Below are 22,984 nucleotides of genomic sequence, written 5' to 3'. Positions count from 1 at the left end.
GGCCTCAGCAGCTTAGTAGTAGTTTAGTTTATTTTGAACATGTTAAAAATAAAAAGTTAAAAGAGAAATAAGAACATGTACATTTCAGCACAAGCGAGAAAAACCAACAAAAACCAAATACTCAGCAAACATATCTTTAGAAGTTATCGTAAATGATTCAAGTAAGGATTTCCATGTTCAAAAAGGAGTAGAAAGAAGTAAAAAACAACTTTTTAATTCTTCATTTGTTTATATATGTATACATACACATACATGCATATACTGTATACATACTTACACGCACACATACACATGCCTGCCCATATTAGGGTTGCACGATATTGACAAAATGTGATATTGCGATATTCATTATGAAGATTGCGATATCGATATTAATTTCAATATTTTTAAACATATGTAAAATTACAAAAGTTATGGGAAATCATATCAAAATAGATTCATCACAAATTAAACAAGTTTTCTTACAACACAAGGTTTATTTCAACTGACAGTCATATTGGACAACATGAATAAATAAATAAGGACCATGTCTCCAGAACAGGACATGTTTTACTGGTTGGACAGTATAAAATAAATAAAGAGCATGTCCACAGAACAGGACATGTTTTACTGGTTGGACAGTATAAAATAAATAAAGAGCATGTCTATAGAACAGGACATGTTTTACTGGTTGGACAGTATAAAATAAATAAAGAGCATGTCTATAGAACAGGACATGTTTTACTGGTTGGACAGTATACAATAAATAAAGAGCATGTCTCCAGAACAGGACATGTTTTACTGGTTGGACAGTATAAAATAAATAAAGAGCATGTCTACAGTACAGGACATGTTTTACTGGTTGGACAGTATAAAATAAATAAAGAGCATGTCTACAGAACAGGACATGTTTTACTGGTTGGACAGTATAAAATAAATAAAGAGCATGTCTACAGTACAGGACATGTTTTACTGGTTGGACAGTATAAAATAAATAAAGAGCATGTCTACAGAACAGGACATGTTTTACTGGTTGGACAGTATACAATAAATAAAGAGCATGTCTACAGAACAGGACATGTTTTACTGGTTGGACAGTATAAAATAAATAAAGAGCATGTCTACAGAACAGGACATGTTTTACTGGTTGGACAGTATAATATAAATAAAGAGCATGTCTACAGAACAGGACATGTTTTACTGGTTGGACAGTATAAAATATATAAAGAGCATGTCTACAGAACAGGACATGTTTTACTGGTTGGACAGTATAAAATAAATAAAGAGCATGTCTACAGAACAGGACACGTTTTACTGGTTGGACAGTATAAAATAAATAAAGAGCATGTCTCCAGAACAGGACATGTTTTACTGGTTGGACAGTATAAAATAAATAAAGAGAACAGGACACAACTTTTCTTTCGCTTCTCTGATTCGTTCCGTTTTGTTGTCTCCATCTATTACTTCACTTACACTGTCACTCTGTCAAAATATGCACACACGTGGTACGCTACATAGGGTTTGTCACGTAGTGGACCTGTGCGTTGACGTGCACTAACGTGCAAGTGGCACGGTAACTGGCCAATGAAACATGATCATTATAGCGTTTCAAGCGGGCTCTAAATCAAACACAACTAAGCCACACAGCCAACGCACGGGACGCATCGCTCCACAAAATAAACAAAATATTGCATACTTATTGCGAAACTTTTGATATATTGCGATAACGATATTGAGTCGATATATCTTGCACCCCTAACCCATATACAGAAATGCATACACACATACATACACACATTTGCTTTTCTTTTCCAGCTTTTACCTACCGGTGTCCATGTTTCATCTGTCAGTTAAAGTCTCTTTGAAATTGCTCGTTGCTTGTTGTAACATTGTACAGGTTACAGCAGTAGGAGAAATAAACGGCAACGGTGAGGCTGATATTAGGGAAATAGAATTAACATATTTGCATCATTTTCCTGTGAAGCCCTCGTGCAGAAATTTGAACCCTGCGTGGGAATGGCGGACCCCGCCTCTACCAATTATTCATTTAGGCTACATTTACATTGCTACGTTTTGGCTTTTAAGCGGAGTTTTGAGCCAAACGCGATCTCTCTGCACTCAAGTGTTTTTGCTCCAGTAGAAGAACTAATCTCCGTTTAAACTGACACGCCCACACCGCATATCTCATGAAGATTCTCGTACACTGGGCATGCGCGTGCCGGGGTAAACAGGAGGCAGCATGTATACTCCGCCCGTTGCTGGTAGTTGCCATGGTAACGTTAGTAGCTTACACTGATTTTCCACTGGGCGCGTCTGCTGCGTTCCAGCTGCGTTCCAGCTGCGTTCCGGTTTTGCTCCGTCCTCACCTCCACACCGGAAGCGTCTCAGAAGCGGAGCGTCTTGCTGCCCAACTCCTAGATTGTCTCTTTAAGTACTTTACAGAACAATCAGTGTTTATTAAAGCTAGTATCTACCTTCCACTCCAAGCACTCCTGCAATTAAACTCCATCATGCCTTCTCTTTTCTGGCGTCGTCTTTATAAAAAGGATCTGTGGTGTCTTATTATGTTTTTCCACCTCCAAGATAATCACTGCTTAAAGCACTTTACAGAACAATCACGTGTTCATTTAGCTAGTATCTACCTTGCACTCCAAGCACTCCTGCAATTAAACTCCATCATGCCTTCTCTTTTCTGGTGTTGTCCTTATAAAAAGGATCTGTGGTGTCTTATTATATTTTTCCACCTCCAAGTTGAATCTCTCGTAGTCTGTGGTGTTGTAGAGGAGACATATACGATATTGGGGAGTGTCTTTTGGTAAATTGACTGGCTACTCTCGCTGTTTCTCTTCCTGCCCGGCGGTCCGGATTAGAGGATAGATACCCGAGCCGAGCCCGGTTCGGGCAGATATTTAGAATGATGTTCGGGTTCTGCTCGGACTTAGTCACATCAGTGCGTTATGATTGGGCCTCTTGTGCGCGCCTGTGTTAACGTGCACTTGTGTGCGCTCATCTGTTGACATTTCCGAATGCCTTCCTACAGTTGCTTAATAAAAGCGGGCTTTCCACACAAACAAACGTACATGTGTCATTAGTATGAGAAAGAAAATGAGATTTTAACTGTGTCGGGCTCGGGTTGGGCTTGGACATAAATATCTTAATGCCTGTCGGGCTCGGGCCGGGTTCGGTTACTGCTCTGTCGGACGCGGGCCGGGCTCGGACAGAAAAATGCCGCCCAATCCGCATTCTAGTCCGAATGCCCCACGGCTCGCACGAAAATAGACCTGGCGCGTATCTTTAGCAGAGCGGAGAGGCGCTTCATGCACGCTTCTGGGACGCTTCTGGGACGCTTCTGGGACGCAGTGCGGCTAGTGGAATATCAAACATTGACTTAAATGGCCGCGATTGCTCACGGGGGTTGCGAAACGCCCAGAAAGCTGCGCAGACGCCCCCAGTGGAAAACAGGGGTTAGTCTCAGAGAACGAGACGTCATGACCCAATCAGGCGGCGAAACATTGTTGCCAAAGGTCTCCGTTTGCGGCCGTTGAGACTGCAACACAACCCTGGAGATTCCAAACCAAAACGGGGTCAGAAGTGTTTTCAAATGTCTCCGGTTTAGAGGCTCTGAAACGCCAGAGCAGTGTGAATGCAAGGTGTAAACGTAGCAAAAGAGAATTCGTTTTTTTAAACCAAAACGTAGCAATGTAAATGTAGCCGTAGCTGATTGACACAATTGTGATCATCGATAAATAATTTTTTATCAAGCAACATTCTCTGGTTCCACCTTGCTACTTTTCTCTGTTCTATATGATTCAAAATGTGAATTCTGAAGAATTCCCTTAGGCTTTAAGATGTGGGATTTTTGACTATCTGACATTTTATAGATCAAACGATGGATGAATTAATTGGAAAAAATAATCCGTAGTTCAATAGCCCTTATCATTTCTACCCCCAAGTCCCCCTTTTAAACATTTATAAACAGAAGTTAAATATTTAATGGTTTATAAATCATTATAAATTACTCATGAAATATTTATGTAGTGCTTAAAAAAATGCTAAATGGGGGACTTGAAGTAAAGTGTTACGTAATATCAATCAAACTACTGCAACCTATCCATCATATTAGATGGTGGACCAGGTGATTTATAATAAAGGGACAACTGTACTCTGAGGGCCAGATGTACTAACGCTTTTGCGCCCACTTCAGGCGTATTTGTTTCGTAACGTGCGCGTAAAAGCATGGCGAGGTATGTACAAACAGGCCACACTGAGGTAAAAGCACAGACTACCTGTCGCCTGAACTGAAAATTGCGCTTTTCCATGTCATGCCTATGCATTCACGGGAGGGTCAAGGGGAAAGTGGGAGTTTCCCATAAAGAGATGGGAGGGGAAGCGTAAGGTCCGTGTGTTCCACGGTATGTACAAAAACCGCCCGTGACAGCGCGCCTCTATTTTGTGGTGAAAATTCTCCGCCTCTTAAAAGCAGGTGTAAACCTGGAAGCGGGTTTCCTCGCATATGCCTCCTGATGAAATGGCAGCAGCAGTCCGAGCAAGACGAAGACATGGAAACGAGCTGAAAGGATTTTTGCCACAAGGATCACACTTTTTCAGTTGAGTGAACACAAAATCATTAAGCATTACAGATTAAGCAGCCATGCAATATTACAGTTACACTGGAAGAAATCAAAGATGACATTTAATCTCCGACTCGGCGTTCACATTCCGTTCCAGCAGCTGTTATCCTCGCCACATTACAAATATTGGCATCAGGATCATTTCAAACAGTCATAGCATCAGCAGTGGGAGTATCGCAGTCTGCACTCAGCTGTATCATAGCACCAGTACTTAACGCTTTACTACAGCACAATTTACGGTATAGTGGGCAGAGAAAGGCGCTGATTACCCGGTGAACTGCAGGTTTGGTAAATACGACGTGAGCTGAAGTATCACAGCGTGCGCTTTCTGCAGGTTGGCCATGGCGCTGATAGCGCTACATTCGCAAATGTACGTACATCTGGCCCTGAGTTGTCCAATGCCACTTTGTACCCTGTTGGAAAATATCCAATGACATGTAATTCTGTATCTTTCTGCAGTATGTAATGTATTTTATCATTCTCATTCTGACTTAGATATTGTGCACGAGAACCTGAAGATGGGCTCCGATGGGGAGAGCGACCAGGCATCGGGAACGTCTTCAGACGAGGTGCAATCTCCGACTGGTGTCTGTCTGAGGAACCGCATGCACCGGCGGATCTCCATGGAGGTGAGACGCAGGCACACACCCACACACACACACACACACACACACACACACCCACACACACACACACAGACACACACACATACACACACACACACACACACGCGCGCGCTAGGGCTGCACGATATGAGGAAAATATGCGATGCGCGATAACATTGTTGAATATCGCGATAATGATATTCTTGCGATAAATGAACAGATATTAAAGTGTACTCAGTTCTGCCTTTCTGTTGCTTTAGTATTCTGCTAAAATACAACAAGTTGCTTGTTGACATTGAATTGACAATAAAAGGCACCACTAAATAAGAATGACAGTTACACTTTAATGTGCAGTTTTCTACTGATATTTTCTTTTAACTAACACAAAAAAATCTCTCAGTGTCTTTCGCGATATGTCGCAACCTTTCGCAACCTTTTAGCGCCAGTTGATATTGTGATGACGATAAAAAAACGTAATATTCACACGCAAACACACACACGCATGCGCATAGCAACTGCAAAATTGGCTTACATGGCGACATTCCACACTTCACCCCTTCGCCTCCTCTCCTTCTGCTCTGCTTTGCTCTTCACCTCCTCCTCTTCCTCCTATCCCCCTCGGTCTCATGGCAGATCTGATTTGGGTTGGGAGGGGGTTCAGGGGTGGATTGTTGTCTCCTAATGGGCTTTTTCATTGTCTAAACGTCATGATATTGACAGCAGTCCCGCTCCCTGAGGACCACAGCAGCGGCTGGTTAAGAGATGCGGTGTGATAATCTGTGCTGTAACCGCAGAGACTTTCTACATGTCGGCCTCGTCTAACGGCTCCACAGCATGCTGGGAAAGGAGTCTCCTTTGTTCCTCTTGCAAGGATGTATACATAAATGAATAAATGAATGAAATCTTAAATTCGAACGAAAAAAATAAATTATATATATATATATATATATACACTGTATGTATATAATGTATAAACGAATAACAAAAAAGAAAATTATATATATATACTGTGTATATATAAAATGTATAAAAGAAAATTATATATATATATATATATATATATATATATATATATATATATATATATATATATATATATATATATATACTGTGTATATATAAAATGTATAAACGAATAACAAAGAAAATTATATATATATATACTGTATGTGTATATATATATATATGTATGTATGTATATGTGTATATATATATATATATATATATATATATATATACTGTATGTGTATATATATATATACTGTATGTATATATATATATATATACTGTATGTATATAATGTATAAACGAATAACAAAAAAGAAAATATATAACAACAAAACAAAAAATGTCAACCTAAAACTCGACCCGTTTGAAAAGGGATAGGTAGAAGCCCCAGGCTTATCAGGTCCTACCCCCAGTCTTTACCACACCTAAATCACAGTCCAGCAAGATGGATCAAACAGACCATTTCAAACAATACAAGTACTACTCCAATTTCATCCTACTTTATCTCCTACTTTAAGACGAGGAAGAACAAAAACAAAAATCAAGCAGCATTAACATCGCCGTCATTTTCACTCTCCTTCCTCACCTCTGTACTTTCTCAGCTTTTTTTATTTATTTATTTTTTTTAAATTGCAACATATTCACACTTTGTTTGATCGATTCGTTCAGACTATTCCACAAAATAACGTTGGCATTTAAACACCTGCTCGACATCAGAACATCAGTCCTGCTTTGAAATCCTTTCAAATCAAACTAGAAATTATCTTTTATTTGCCAGTGCCTTTTTTTTAAATGAAATGCGAAATGATACAGATTTGCAGTTAGGCAAACAAATATTGTATTTTGAGTAGAATCGATACTACTGGAAATAAGGCCCAGTTGTAAGAGAAGACTCAATCCCTCATTTGTCATCGCCATGTTTTTCTTCATACATGTATACGTTCATGCTGCAGTAAGACCTCTTTTCTAAAAGCTGTTTGATCAACCAGAGCAAGCTTTTGAAATACTCACTGAGTCAAAGAGGGTGAATTGGCTTCGATGGCCCTCAGGGTACACTAGACAGTCACTTAGGCTGAATCCCATTTCTCTGTCTTACCCCTTCCCCTACCCCTTCGTCTTACCCCTAGCCCTTGTCCCTCGAAACAGAGTGGTAAGGGCTAGGGGTGAAAACATACCCCTATGAAATGAGACACCACTTGGTTACGGTTATGTCATCATACATCGTCGCTAGCTGGCTGCTACTAAGTATTGATCACAAACTTCCAAGATGCCGTCTGCAAGTGTGTGTATGTCGATTGCGTGGGTTTTGACAAAAGTGTCATATGCATGTATATATTTTATAGTTTGTACACTATCTCAGCAAATAAAATGTGAACAGGATAAATGGGTGGGGGGGGGGGGCGAAAAATCCTCATGATTATCAGGGGACTCTTTTTTTTGCCTGCTACTTAAACTTTCTTTCACAGTGTTTTTGTATAAATAGTTTGGAGACATTTTTTGCTGCGAGCCACTATTCATTTCTTAGGCGTCTCTTATGTATTGTTTCACACTGTGAACAGGGAAAAGGTGGTAAACCTCTCTTCTGCGAATCAAGTGATGCTACATTTTGGCTTCATGTGAGTTTACCCCACATTACATGCCGACTTTAGAAATATTGAACCCGGGGGGAGTTTTATGCTGAAACAGACGAGCGTCTCAGCCTGGAGGTCTCCTGCCCCCTGCTGGCAGGGGAGCCTGTTTGACAAAAAACAACCTTCAAAACATCCTTGATGTTGTGTCTCTCTTACACACACACACACACACGCACGCACGCACGCACGCACGCACGCACGCACGCACGCACGCACGCACGCACGCACGCACGCACGCACGCACGCACGCACGCACGCACACACACACACACACACAGTGACCTATTTTTCACTCGTTTTGAGTGTTTATCTCATTTGTAGGTGCACGAAACTAGCGGAGCTCAAGGGTCTGGTGATAATCAGTCAACCCACACATACATAAACCTAAACTCTGTTATATGAGCGGAAGTGTGCTGCTCTTCTTGTGGTTCTTATGATTCTGCCTGAAGTTTTTTTTATTAAGCTGTTTTGTGTCAGTAAGGAGGTTAAGGACACAGTGTGCGCTCGCTTACTGACGGTAGTGTCGTGCTTCTACACTTTGTCACCTAAATATATTATTGCATAGTTAGGGCAACCAATATAATAATAATAAAAATAATAATAATAATAACAACTTTATTTCTAAGCACCTTTCATACAATTAAATACCTTTCATACAATTAAATGCAGTTCAAAGTGCTTTACAGTGTGATATTAAAAACAAAACACATAAAGATAAAACAACATACATAGAAATGACAACATACAAAAGAAAGAAACAAAAATGAAAAGGCACAAAGCTAAAAGTAGTAGAAGTCAATTTTCTAAGTAGGACCTTATGAAGTCCAAAGTTCCATCACACCCATTACATCATAGCCAATGTGATAATCTGCTGTGCAATTTTAGAAATGTATAGTGTCCAGTTTTTTTTTTAGCAAAGGCCTATCAATAGGTTTCCGTATACATCAGCAATGCCATGACCGGTGCATGAATGCACCCTCAGCAGTACCGGCATAAGATTGGTACTGTCCGGTTTCTTCGATATGCACAGTGTAACGTAGGCCTTGTGTGTTCATGTTATTAGTAAAACTTTCTAAATCAAAAAAAAAAACAACAACTATTGATTGCTACTTGTTACTTTTGGTGTACTTATTTGAGTGGATTTATTCAAATGTGTGGTATATTGTGTTCATGTGATCATGGAAATGATCATTTTTAGGTAACTAACGGATACTTTCCTTTTGGAGTCATCTGTTCTGAGTTTAGTCTGATCAACAGTCCAACACACTAAAGATATCACATTTTAAACCGTCTAAAACAGAGACAAGCAGCAGATCTTCACGTTTTGACAAGCTGGACCCAGAAAATATATATGGAATTTTTTTTGTCGATAGCTTGAACCCTGAAATGATTATGAATTTGTTGGCCATTCATTTTCCGTTGACTGACTTATCGATTCATTCTTTCAACACTATATGGAAGTGTTTGCAGTTTCAACATTTTTTTGGCAAAGTGCTTCACAAACTAACACTGAGCGAACAACAGCAGTCTAAAGAAAATGTAATAATAAGATAAAATGCTGAGAAGACGGACACAATCTGCTGTAGACTGACATTAAAAGAGCGTTAGGTAAGACACCAGGTTACATCAGAGAAAAAGCAGAACGATTCACATTATATAATACTTCCTCTCTTCAAGGCACCGATATGCTCTCTGTAATTTGAGCTTTTATTTGAACTCTGAGTTTAACTGGCATCTTCTCTGAGCAGCATTGTCAGAAAGGACAAAGCACTGCAGTGATGAAATGAGAGCGGATGACTTGATGGTATTTGTGGAGAGGCCAAACTCAGAAGCTCGTATGATAAGCAAACAGATTCAACGTCTTCTCTCACTGTATTTTTACTCCACTAGCCCTTGTTTTTCCCACATCAGTCAGCATTATCAGTTCATCGCTTCTCTTATCACATGTGGCCCTTTTTAAAAAATCTCAGAATAGATGTGTTCAGTCGTCCACAACAGGTTTGAGCCCAGTACCACAATGACAGTGACAGCCCTCTGTGTGAATACAGACTGAGAATAAGAGCTTGAAACATTAATAAACATATGTATGATTTGTTTTTAGTCGTGTCTGGTTTTCACGCTGTTTTGTTTGCAGGTGTGTGTTTTCATAATCACAGTCGGATTTATGCTTAAGAAGGTTTTGCTGTTCAGCCGCAGTCCCGCTTCGACACGCCGCCTCTTATTTTTACCCTCCATGATATGTGATCGGCCTGATCTCTGTCTTCTCTCTCTGGGAGTAGGAGGCAGATGAGAGCCAGTTATTTCAGACCGTGTGCGTGCGCGTGTGTACACAGTCGCCTACGTTGTCTTGTGCTGCTTGCTGCTGAGACATGCCCCACATTACATACAGTATAGGCACAAGGCATGTGGCAGTATATTTTCTCACGGTGTGCTGTGATTGCATAAAAGCAGCAACTATGAAGTCATGTGGTTGAATAACAGTATGTGCTAAGTAGCTAGAATTTGATCCATAGAGGTTTTTGGCTTTAAATATTCAGCTTCTTTTACATAGGTGCAAAACAGCTCGCCCAAAGAAACTCCAGCTCCACTACAGGAATGTCAAATCAAAAGCTATAGTTTTAATTCGAAACATTTTAAGCATTTTTTTTCTTTTTGTGTGTGTGTGTGTGTGTGTGTGTGTGTGTGTGTGTGTGTGTGTGTGTGTGTGTGTGTGTGTGTGTGTGTGTGTGTTTTTAGGACCTCAACAAGCGCCTGTCGCTGCCCGCTGACATCCGAATCCCCGACGGTTACCTGGAGAAGCTGCAGCTCAGCAGCCCGCCCTTTGACCAGCCGCTCAGCCGGCGCTCCCGCAGAGCCTCGCTGGTCAGTGTCTGCGCGTGCTACCTTTTTATTGCTTTGCGGCGCAGACTCCCTCTGTGCACGTTACCACAGCAACTGGCGCAGTGTGATACCCAGGATGGATGAATCTGAAGTCACAAGTGCTCACCTCCTGCCTTTTAGCCCAGCAAATTAGGTCATAATTCCCAGCTGTGGTGTGATCATGCAGCTTTGTCGCAGACTGTCAGCGACATGAAGGTTTGTGTGTATCAAAAGTTTGCCAGCAGTGAAATTTAAGCTTAAAAAAAAAAAAAGTTATTGTTGGTGCAAAATGGACACCGTTTTTGATTCTTTCTAAAGGATGAGGTAAAAAAAAAACTGCTGCATTTCTTGCCCCTTTAGTGCTTTGATAAATTCAGTCCTGCCAGTCGCAGAGGATGCCAGCTCAAGATATTTGCCCAGCAGCTGCGATGGAGGATGAAAGTAGAACATGTTTTGTTGATCTGGAGTTTGAACAGGAGTTTTCAAAGTCTGTGGGCCCCTCCTCAGACTAAATCAAGACAACTACATCATGCCAAATTATCCACTGGCACTTGCTGTTAGCAGTGTACCCATATCACTCTGTTACTTTGATACTGAAGAAAACTGTTAGAGTTAAAAGGAGCTTCTTTTTCCTGATTTATTTTTTTCTATGATTTCTAAGCGGATTTATGGATGTTTATTCACGAATGACAGGGGCGTCGGACTGGGGGGGAAAAAGGGGACTGAGTACCCACAGCCCTCATGTGAGGAGGGCCCAAAAAGATGCTTGAATGAATAGCTGTGGATGCAGGGAGGAGCCCATAGGAAATGCCTTTCTACAGGGCCCAGAATTGTGTGCTACGCCCCTGACGAATCACATCAAAGATATCCTTGAAAAGTGCAAGACAAACTGAATCTAAAAATATGTATATCATGCCTGTGTGGTGTCTATCCTTCTGAATCCTGGAGACACTTTTTTGCACAGTTTTTGCATCGTTCAACACTCATACACAGAGAAATCCATCATGGAAGAGGCGATTCCTACACCAACAGTAACAGAAACATAAGCCAGAATACACACCTGCAATATGTTTTGAATTTATATTGAGGGGCATGTAGAGATTTGCGGGGACTTTACTTCCTGAATGAAAAACAATCCTGCAACTGTGTTGAAATGAGCTATATTCTGGTGTTGCAGGAACAGTTAATCCACAGGTTGGGCATATTGCAGAATCCAAAGTAGGGCTGCCACCTCTTAGTCGATTAGTCGACTAATCGGTCGTTTTGGTCTTAGTCGACTAAGATTTCTTTAGTTGATGACGCATTTTTTATGCTTATTCATGCTTAATTACTCATTTCCAAGAAACTTATGAGCACATTTCTGGTAAACACAAGATTTAAAGTGGTGCTTTTGCAGGATTAGTTGTGGAGAAACTCAGTTTTACAGATGGTTCATTAACTACATTTATATTGTGCTTTTCTAGTCTTAATCACCTCTCAAAGAGCACAGCTCTGTCGATTACATCAACTAATCGATTAATCGACAAAATCATATAAGTGTTAGTCGACGAAGAATTTCTTTAGTCGAGGACAGCCCTAATCCAAAGTGGGACTTGTTTTATCAGTGGCCCCTTAGCTTAATCTGTTGCTCCATTCTGACTTTGTCCTCTGTCTTTTCCTCAGTCGGAGATTGGTTTTGGCAAGTTGGAGACGTACATTAAGCTGGACAAACTGGGAGAGGTGAGGAATCCCATCTGACGCTTTCAATGAAGGAAATAAGTTTCACAGCTCACGTGAATTCGGTAATATTAAACCAGCGTTGTGTGTTGCATTCAGGGAACCTACGCCACAGTATTTAAAGGACGCAGTAAGCTGACGGACAACCTGGTGGCACTGAAGGAGATCCGGCTGGAGCACGAGGAGGGAGCGCCATGCACCGCCATCAGAGAAGGTAATCAGCATCTGCAACAAAACTCAGGTTCCTCTAGGCCTGTAGCAACTATTACATAATTGTCTAATTGCAATATTTTCACGTAATCGCGTTGTTGTTTTTTTAATTAATTGCTAACATTAGCTAAGGTCCTACGGGCTATGACTATCTATCTACTGCGCATGTGCGACTCCCAACAAAGATGGAACAGAAGTGAGATGTCTCACTCTGTAGCTAAAACAGAGAGCTCAACACACAGGGTGAAAAGAGGAGCTGCAGCAATGTGCAGTACAACAAAAATATGGTGTTTTTTGAAAATTAAACCACATAAACCTATTCTGGTACAACCTCTAAATACAATTATGAACCTAAAAATGAGCATTATTTGTGGCCGGGTTGGCTCAGTGGTTAGAGCAGGCGCACATGTACTTGGAGGTTTATGCCTCGACGCAGTGGTCCAGGGTTGGAGTCAGACCTGAGGCGATTTACTGCATATCTTCCCCCTCTCTCTCCCCTTTCTCACCTATGTGTCCTGTTGATTAAAGGCGGAAAAAGCCCCAAAAAACGTTTTATGATAATGAAGAGGTGTGGTTTACTTCATAGGCTGTGTGTGTATCTGTGTTACTACATCTGGGTCACATAACAATGATACATCCAAAAGCTGTATCCTGGGATTCATTTAAAACGTGAAAGCTTATATAAAAAGTAATAAATACATACATAAATACATAAACAAATTTGACTGAAAGAGACAATAATATTGTTAATTGCAATTATTCCCGAGACAATTAATTGTACAGCAACATTTGGAAATGTTACAGGTCTAGGTTCATCACTTCCATGCCACATAAAGCATTGTTAATAATGTAATAATCACAGACTGGAGGTTGAACTGTAATTTATCCCCCGCAATCATTTTAAACACACCATGCCTTTCCAAAGTTAATTATATGATAACATTTGTATATTAAATACTTTTTTTTGAATTGGAGTCATGGGGCATTTTGTCATTAAAACGTGTCTCAGTTTGTGTCAACATCTGTCTGTCTTTGTCTCTGTCCGTAGTGTCGTTACTGAAGGACCTCAAACACGCCAACATCGTGACGCTTCACGACATCGTCCACACCGACAAGAGCCTCACGCTCGTCTTCGAGTACCTGGTAAGAGCCGCTGCTTCCCCATCTTCTCAATGTGCGATGAGTTCTGCCAACCCTCTCAGGTTAATTTATTCCTATTGAGTTCCAAACAGCATAAACAAACATAAAAACAACATCAAGAACAATTGTAGATGAGAGGTCGTCCTGTTTTGCTAAATTGTAGAGAGAGAGAGAGAAAAAAAAGGTCCATCTAGGGACGTGCATTACAAATTAGCTTAGGCTATGAATGCTGTGGCTAGGCTACATACTCCCTATACTGTACAAATACACATAAATAAACAATATCAGGTTGTCATCATCACGTTACATAAAAGAAAATCTAATTGCGATATTTCTGTATATATATTTCTCCTTTCTGTATATTGCCAGATATTGCAATTACGATTCAATGTGCGATTATTTTTTTTAAAGTTCAATATTCACTGTATAACAGATAAAACATGTCATGGAGCATTATAACATGAGACACCATCACAACTGCTCTATATTCTTATACAAGGATGAGAACACGGATATGAATTTCCAGCAATAAGTGTTTTTTCTTTTAATAAGCATGGAACATTGAATCTGTGATATGTGACATTATTCCAGCATTTATCTCATTAACTAAAAGTAAATATAATGATAAAAAATGTTAAACCAAACATATTGCACATTCAATTAATCGTGGTCTTCACGATTAGCTAATCGCGTTCTTTCAAGTCGCGATTTCGATTTTAAAAAAAGGATTCATCGTTCAGCCCTACCTTACATATTCAGAAACAATAGTGAAAGCACTGGGAAATGATCGACAGTCATGTCAAACAGCAAGGGAATGTAGGAAATGAGCAGGAACATGAACATAGATTACTAGCCTGGATGCCAGCCGAACTTAGCCCCGCCCACAACATTTGAGGTCGGGAAGTTCAGTCTGGACTTGATCCATTGTGGAGCAACTATGCTCGAACCAGAGCTGTTCGGACCAATCAAATTGTCAGGGCGGGCTTTATACGATGATGGACAGATGATCAACAGTAACGTAATCAACCACGTCACCAAAGAGCGCTTGGGTTGAATTCGTTTACAACAAAGGTGGCTGCCGCTGGAGAATTGAGATGTGTAGATTCCGCCATCGCGCCTGTTACAGAAGTTATCGACAACATTAGTTTTAAAAGAGGAACAGAGAACCGTGATCAAGGCGTTTGTCGATCGGATCAGCTGGCCCCGATGGTCGCTAAGAAGATGGGGCGCAGTGAAAACCCTGTGGTCATTGTGGTTTCTCCTTTGGTAGCACTCATGGAGGACCAAGTGAAAGAAGCAACTGAAATAGTTTCGCTCAACATACGGCACATACTCCGTTGCTCTGATTGGTTGTAGGTCTATCCAATTGAGTGCAGACTGCAGAGGCATTTTCTTTCCTGGTTCAGTTGAAACGCGCCCCATAATCACAGCCCAATGGAGCAGTATCAGAGTCATATTCTGACTAGAATCTGAGTATGACGACGTCAGACTAATAGATCACTGCTTCATGAGGGAGAATCCGTTGCATCGACAGGATGTGTGAAATCTCTAGGTGTGATTGTATCTACTTCCTGTCTGATGTAGGATAAGGACCTGAAGCAGTACATGGATGACTGTGGAAACATAATGAGCATGCACAATGTGAAGGTGAGGACTTTTATAATGACTGATCTTTGTATTCTTTATGTTGTATTATGTTATTGTCCCTTCATTCTCTTTTCTGTGTCTGTTTATTAGAGATGAGAGAGCTTTTGGAAGGACCAAATGTTTAATACTGTAGCGACCGGCTGCCAATCATCTACTGTATGTATAACCCCGGGCACGCTGATGGTTGGCAGCCTGGCGAGAGGGGGGCGGACCCTCCTGGGGATATAGTCATCGGGTTGAGGAAGTTCTTGTTCTTTTTAGTTTGGGCCGAGACACGGGCCACTGTGTTTTAATGTCTGTAGGTTGTGCTTTTGCTAATAAACAAGTTAACTGAACTCTGGCATGTTGTGAGACATTACAATACAAAGTTGCACCAATTAATGGCAAAATAGTTCCAGGAACTTAACTCGGGTACTAAACGTCTTTTTTGCACATTTCTTTTGCTTTTACATCCCATCTGAAGAACTTTGAAAATTAGGCAAATTAGAAATAAAAAAATGTAAATGATTGAAGAATTGGATGTTTGGGATGCAGTTGTTGCATGTGGTATTAATCACATCACGTTTTTACACACATCTTTCCAGGTCTTCCTGTTCCAGATTTTGCGAGGGCTGTCGTATTGTCATAAGAGGAAAGTTCTCCACAGGGACCTGAAGCCCCAGAACCTCCTTATAAATGAGAATGGAGAACTTAAACTGGCTGATTTTGGTAAGCAGAACCACAGCAGCAGCTGATATTTACTTTAGAACAGCGGGAAATGGAGGAGCGGGAGTATTCCTGTTGTCCTTGCGGTATACTCAGGAATTCAAGTTTAAAAAATTGTATGAACATGCATTTGACCATTTCCAGTTCTGCTCTATGCAGATGTAACGCTACTCTTCTGTGTAAACAACCCTAATATGTGTTTATGTCTTTGGTGGGCTGGCAGGTCTGGCGAGGGCCAAGTCTGTCCCGACAAAAACCTACTCCAACGAGGTGGTGACTCTTTGGTACCGGCCCCCCGATGTCCTCCTGGGATCCTCTGAGTATTCAACACAGATCGACATGTGGTACGAGCCTCACAAGAACTCTCCTGCTCACACCACTGATACTTAGTAAAGGCATGACTAGTCCATTAATCAGTGTGTTGATCAACGAAAAATAGTTATTTTGATATCCATTTCATAATTTGAGCCATTCATCAAGTAAAAAAACAAAACATGGCCAGGATAGTTCAGTTGGTAGAGCGGGCGCACATATGCAGAGGTTTATGCCTCGACGCAGAAGGTCCAGGGTTTGAGTCCGACCTGGGACGATTTCCTGCATGTCTTGTTGTTGTTGTTTTTTTAAATTAAAAACAGGGTAGTCTAGGCTACTGTAAGACTATGGGAAGCATATTATTACTATTATTACATATTATCTCTCCTATCCATTAAAGGCAGAAATGCCCAAAAAATAAGATTTAAAAAAAAATAAAAATAAAAAAATGTTTACAGCCTGGGGCCCCCAACATAAATGGCCCCAAACAGCTGTAGATTTATTTTGATGTTTAGATATGAAAAATAATAAATATGTTACTATTCTAACTTATTGTACCCCCCAAAATAACTTATAAAAGGTCACCAAAGCACTTAAAATATATGCAACTCGACTTGGGACTTACAGTGTACTTCTACTTCAGAGGAAAACATTGTACTACTACATTTACCCGACAGAGAAATGTTACTGGTTACGTTGCCGAGAGATTTTAATCACAAAATATCACAATATTAAAATATGATGCATTATTATTCATCAAACTATGCAGTATTAAATTAGAGTTGACGCTCCACCTCGAACAGGCGTTAAGTAAATGTAAGTACATTGTGCTGATAATGCCCCTCTTCTCACTTGAAGTAAACGTTTGAATGCAGGACTTGTACGGTGCGGTATTAATAGTTTTATATCAGAAAAAAACAACGTTTTGAGTACTTCTATCAGTACCAATACTAACATTCCCAGTTTGAGAAAGGGTAACAAGTAAAAGGAAGACACTGTTTGCCTGAGGCTGCGAAATCATTAAATGTGCCCCTAAAAAACACACTACTGGCTACTCGCAGTCAGAAACACCGGTGAAACACACTTAGCGAAGGTATTCATTGCTAAATAGGCACATTAGTTGCTTGCTTTTACCTTACGTTGTTAGCCGGGCTGCCCCCTGAAAGCCCGATATTCTAATCAGTCGGTGACCCCTCAGTCGACTGAGATGCTTTAAGTCGACCATTCGACTTAAAAAAAAAATGTGTGTGCGTGTGCGTGTGTGCGTGCGTGCGTGCGTGCGTGCGTGCGTGCGTGCGTGTCTCTGCAGGGGTGTCGGTTGTATATTCTATGAGATGGCTGCAGGTCGGCCGCTGTTCCCCGGCTCCACCGTGGAGGACGAGCTCCACCTCATCTTCAGGTTACTGGGTGAGTGACTCCTGCCAGGCACGCCGGATCACCATAGTATGGCGTAAATGTCTCAACCACCACACGTTTCACCAAACCTACTGTATATATCTGAGTGGCTGCGATTCTGTGACTTCAGGTACACCCACGGAGGAGAAGTGGCCGGGAATCTCCTCCATCGAAGAATTTAAATCCTACAACTTCCCCAAATACAAACCACAGCCGTTGATCAACCACGCTCCCAGGTACAGCTGTTTCTCTGTGTGTGTGGGCTTGCACGCTTCTTGTGTGTGCAGTTGTTTGTTTTAAGTGCTACAGCAGCTCAAAAGAAAATGATGCACCCATTGCTCTATTTTTCCCCAGCCCCTTCACATGTATTGTGTGTGTGTGTGTGTGTGTGTGTGTGTGTGTGTGTGTGTGTGTGTTCTTGTTTAACTATATTCGTGGGGTCCAAAAACCGGGAGTCCAGTATACTTGTGGGGTCCAGACAGCTTTGTGGGGCCAAAATAAATTTTAAAGGGCTGTTTGAGGTTTGAGACTTTGCATTAGGGTTAGAATTAGGTTATGGTTAGGGTAAGGGTTAAGGTTAGGCATGTAGTTGTGATGGTTAAGGTTAGGGTAAGGGGCTAGGGAATGCATTATGTCAATGACGGGTCCCCACAAAGATAGTGCCACACAGTGTGTGTGTGTGTGTGTGTGTGTGTGTGTGTGTGTGTGTGTGTGTGTGTGTGTGTGTGTGTGTGTGTGTGTGTGTGTGCGCGCGTGCACGCGCGCGCACCAAGGGCAGGATATCCTGTGGAACATTTCACAGACAGCCAGCCACTTCCTTCCTCCCATGAGCCCCCTTTCCTGTCGGCCCGTGCTGCAGGCAGACAGTAATCTGTTGCTCTTCCTTTTGTCTCCTCTAGGCTGGATGGCGACGGCATCGAGCTGCTGCTGGCTTTCCTCAGAGTGAGTCTTTTACTTCCTGCAAAATACCCACAATGCATTTCACTCCAAAATAATTTCTCTAGCTCATTTCACACCTCCGTTTTTGTTTTCATCCTTGTGTTGATTTTACTTTTATAATCATACGTAAGAAATAATGTATTCTTATATATTTAAGTTTCCTTATTATAAGAATTATTGGTTGTAATATTATTAAACATGCTGCATTAAACTTCATGTGCTTGATTTATTCTTAAAGTGTACGCATGTTCATTGTTGGGATGATTATAACCCATTCTCTCTCTCCCATCATCCAATTTTATTTGGGAAGTGAATCCCTTCAGTACCAGTTGTAGACAGCAGGGGGCATTAGCACTTTCAGTGGTTTTCAGTTTCACTGGGGTCCTGTTTCTGATGTCGTTTAGTTCATCTCAGTTTATCAGAATGAATTACTGATTGCAGACATAACAGCCGCGGCCTAATCTGCTAAAAAGAAATCACACGACGGTTGATATTTCCTGTTTCTGCCTCCACAGTACGAATCTAAGAAGAGGAATTCAGCTGAAGAGGCTATGAAACATTCCTACTTCAGGCAGCTTGGGACAAGAGTTCAGACACTGCCCGAGAGTGAGCGCACGCGCACACACACACACACACACACACACACACACACACACACACACTAAAAACTAAATAAAACTGCAATCTGTCTTTCTTACTGCATTATTTGTCTTCTGTCCTGCTATGTGGTGTAGACTGAAGCTGTCCCCTGTGTTGTAGGTGTATCGATATTCACATTAAAAGAAGTGCAGCTGCAGAGGGACCCTGGCTACAGGAACTCCTACAACCCAGAGTCAGGTGGGTGGGGAACACATCCAGATGCTTCAGCGTTGAACTTTGTTAGATCATAAGACGAAGAAAAAACTTTTCTAACTTAATATCTGTTCATGTTGCAATCATCACAAAGCAGGTAAAGTGAGACTGATAAACTGATAACGGCTGACAAGGCTTCTCAGAGATGGTCTTATTTGATTATGGCGATTAAAGATACTCCAGTGATCAAGTATTACACATTTCATAAAGTTGGGGGATTCACAAGAGGCAGATTAATACAAGTATGGTCCAAACTGAGGCAGCAGGGGCCGAGACATCCTAACTTTTAGTTCTAGTATGGGTCAAGCTTCATAACATACCTTTCCCATAATGCAACTGGAATCAAATGTTTTGGACCCTCCCTGCCTCCTAAATGCCCACTTCTTTCAAACTACACATCTCTGGTTTGTAACGCAGACTTTCTGTTATTTTTTTTTATTTTTATTATTAGTTATTAGTATTATTAGTTACTATTAGTTATAGTAGGGACAATGCAGCGCACATTATTACATACATAATTATCAGAGTCAAGGCCATAACACTATGTGTAGATGTGTATGCATAAAAGGTTTCTAGCCAATTGGCTAATTTGCTACCCCAGTCACTGGTCAAGCCTTTCTAGAAAAATAATCCGAATATAATTTTTAAAATTAAAATGTAAAAACATTTAAAGCCAAAAAGGCTGAGTAGGACTCCTTATTACAAATAAACTGAACTTGTACTGTAACATCGGTGGTGCTCCTCTAAACTGTATAATCTGTTGACAAAGGCTACGTATAGCATATTGAATGTAAAGCAGGGGCGTCAAACTCAATTTCACGAACCGCCACACATGGAAAATGAGAATCACAAAGGGCCAGACATGTTTGTTTATTGACATGCTTTTATTTACTGGAAAAAGTAACATATTTTTGACTGTATTATTGCATGTCTCATATAGCTTTCTCACGTACAGTTTGGTCCATGTGAAGCCCTAAAAAAGTCAGCAAAAAAGTTTGTTAGCCATCACAGAGTTTAGCAAATAGCAAAACAATGAATTATGATTACATTTTTAAAAGCAGGCTACCACACAGTCGACTCACAACAACCTGTTCCACAGGCCTGAATATGCACTGGTCATGTGAACATTTCTGGGTCTCAGAGTCGGCAAATCTGCCAACTTCTGCTCTCTGAGTGTTGCGTTATTTCAGTCTGAAAACCGTTTCTCGTCTTTTTGGTTTGGCGCACAACTAGGCGGACCAAAATTCATTGTGAACCTAAATTGATATGCGGCCTGGATCAAAATTTGCGACGGGCCGGATTTGGACCCGCGGGCCTTGAGTTTGACACATGTGATGTAAAGCAAAGGCATTATGGGTATTGTATTTTTAGAGTTTTTCCTTTTCTTCCAGGTAACGGCAAGATCAACAGGAGGCAGAGCATGCTCTTTTAATGAAGAGGATGAAGAAAATGGTCTACTGCCCAGCTTTGTCATCACTTCCCCCGCAAACCTCTCGCATGAGCCCTCCTCCCCTCGGAGTGACACCCCCCCCCCCCTCTTACCTGCACACACACACATGAACGTACACACACCTCTCTGAGCGAGTGACTCTGGGTTGAATCTATTTGGAGACTGTTTATTTATTGGGGGGGGGGGGTTGAATTATTTGCTGCTAAACTACTACTGTCTGTATTTAACACACAGTGTGTGTGTGTGTGTGTGCGCGTGCATGTGTGTGCGTGTGTGTACATGATGTGAACTCGAGACGCCATGCACAGTTGAGCAGTCAGAAAGGTTACTGTTGTTTTTCTTCTGACTACGATTCTCCGGCTTCGTTTGAGTTATGATTCCACTGATGTTGATGTCAACGCTGTGATCCAAGTTGTTGTTCTTGTTGTCGTGCTCGGAGACCGAATGCTTCAGTTTCTTCAGATTTTTTTTTATAAATATGTATATCTATATATATATATTTGTAATTTATGTTTTGTTTTTCTTCGAGCTTCCGTGACTGAACTTTACAACATTTCCAGGTTTGGAAAGACTGGGACGCTAGATGGTCTTGATGGGGTGGGGGGGTGGGTGAGCAGATTGTGGTAACAGTTTTAAGCTGAGGGTTAAAGAAGCACACATAATAGAGTCCAATCAAACTGCGAGAACATGAAATCAACTTTTTTGTTCTTTTTGACCATTCTGTCTCAGCAATGGGACCAAAACTGAGGAGTAGGGGGAGGCAAACACAGCACAGTTGAAAGAGGAGAAATACTGGAGCTGAACAGGAAGTTATGTGATGTCCCACAGGAAGCCAGCAAGCCTTCCCTTAAAACCCCTCACAAAACTGCCAGGACTTCAGTGCTTTTAAAAAAAAAAAAAAAAAAAATGCAAGCTACGCTTTCTCGCTCTGTGTGCATTGAGATCTCACTGCAGTAAGTCTTTGGTTTTAACTTGCACTGCAGTGTGTTTTTTGGGAATCAGGGACCCGTGCCTCGACATGGCCGAGTTTACCCAACAGTATTAAGATGTGTTCTCTGTGTCTGTGACCTTTAACCTCTCCTTGTGAAACAACAGTGTCATTGTGGCATGTTTTTTCAGAGGGGCGGGGTGATCAAAAGCAAAATGGTTGTTTTCCACTTGGCGTCAGACCACTTCTCTCTCCAGCATTTGTACACAAGGTAAAATAAAAAAAATTAAAAAAAAGATTTCAAATTGAAATTTTAGATTTAACTGCCCGCTGTGTTGTTTGCAACTGACAGTGATGCTACAGATGAAGCCAGTTGAGAAGTCTCACTTTTAACTGCATGTTTACTAAAGCAAATGGAAGATTTCCCGAAAATCACTGAAAACACTTTTAAAGTGTCGGCTGGTGTGCTTTGCATTCCTGGTTTGATTAAGTTGCACTGAGTATTTGTCTTATTCCTGTGGACCAACCATAGACTGTATAATATTAATGGACAGAGCATGTGTGACGTCACCCATTGGTTTGTGGAGATCTGCTATGAGTCGAGTTTGCCGTTAGGGGCGCAGCCATCCTGGTTGCGGATGTGACGATTTTAGACGAGAGGGAGGAGTGAGGGAGGATCCACATTACGTTACACAATTTCACTGGCAATCACATCATGGCCACGCCCTAAAACACCCCCTGCTTTATCGCCGATTTTAAAATCAACGAGACTATAATTCAAAACATGAACATCATTCTGTGTTGCAAAAGACTTAAAACTAGCGATTGAGACCATAAACTCATTATGAAAATGTTTACTGAGGTAATAAATCAAGTGAGAAGTGGGTCACTTTCTCATAGACTTCTACAGAAACCGACCTCCTTTTGCAACCGCACGTGTCGCCCCCTGCTGGAATTCAGATAGAATGCAGGTTTAA

The 22,984-nt window shown here is 41.1% G+C and overlaps 1 protein-coding gene across 1 annotated transcript in view; it reads left to right on the top strand.

The window, feature by feature from the left end:
- Positions 1-21,986, top strand: part of cdk17 (cyclin-dependent kinase 17) — a 54,807-nt gene extending 32,821 nt beyond the window's left edge. The window contains exons 4-17 of the mRNA XM_031306257.2: positions 5,106-5,239; positions 10,591-10,716; positions 12,376-12,432; positions 12,529-12,643; positions 13,688-13,782; positions 15,364-15,426; positions 16,011-16,134; positions 16,355-16,475; positions 17,753-17,850; positions 17,969-18,074; positions 18,738-18,780; positions 19,293-19,383; positions 19,537-19,614; positions 21,021-21,986. Of these exons, the coding sequence (XP_031162117.1) occupies positions 5,106-5,239; positions 10,591-10,716; positions 12,376-12,432; positions 12,529-12,643; positions 13,688-13,782; positions 15,364-15,426; positions 16,011-16,134; positions 16,355-16,475; positions 17,753-17,850; positions 17,969-18,074; positions 18,738-18,780; positions 19,293-19,383; positions 19,537-19,614; positions 21,021-21,061 (1,292 nt within the window). The 3' untranslated portion in view covers positions 21,062-21,986. The remainder of the gene's footprint in view (positions 1-5,105; positions 5,240-10,590; positions 10,717-12,375; positions 12,433-12,528; positions 12,644-13,687; positions 13,783-15,363; positions 15,427-16,010; positions 16,135-16,354; positions 16,476-17,752; positions 17,851-17,968; positions 18,075-18,737; positions 18,781-19,292; positions 19,384-19,536; positions 19,615-21,020) is intronic.
- Positions 21,987-22,984: the final 998 nt, after the last annotated feature.

Source organism: Sander lucioperca, chromosome 20 (assembly GCF_008315115.2).
Source record: "Sander lucioperca isolate FBNREF2018 chromosome 20, SLUC_FBN_1.2, whole genome shotgun sequence".
NCBI lineage: Eukaryota > Metazoa > Chordata > Actinopteri > Perciformes > Percidae > Sander > Sander lucioperca.
The sequence above is the reverse complement of the archived record's forward strand: the minus strand, read 5'-3'. Positions and strand labels throughout refer to the sequence as shown.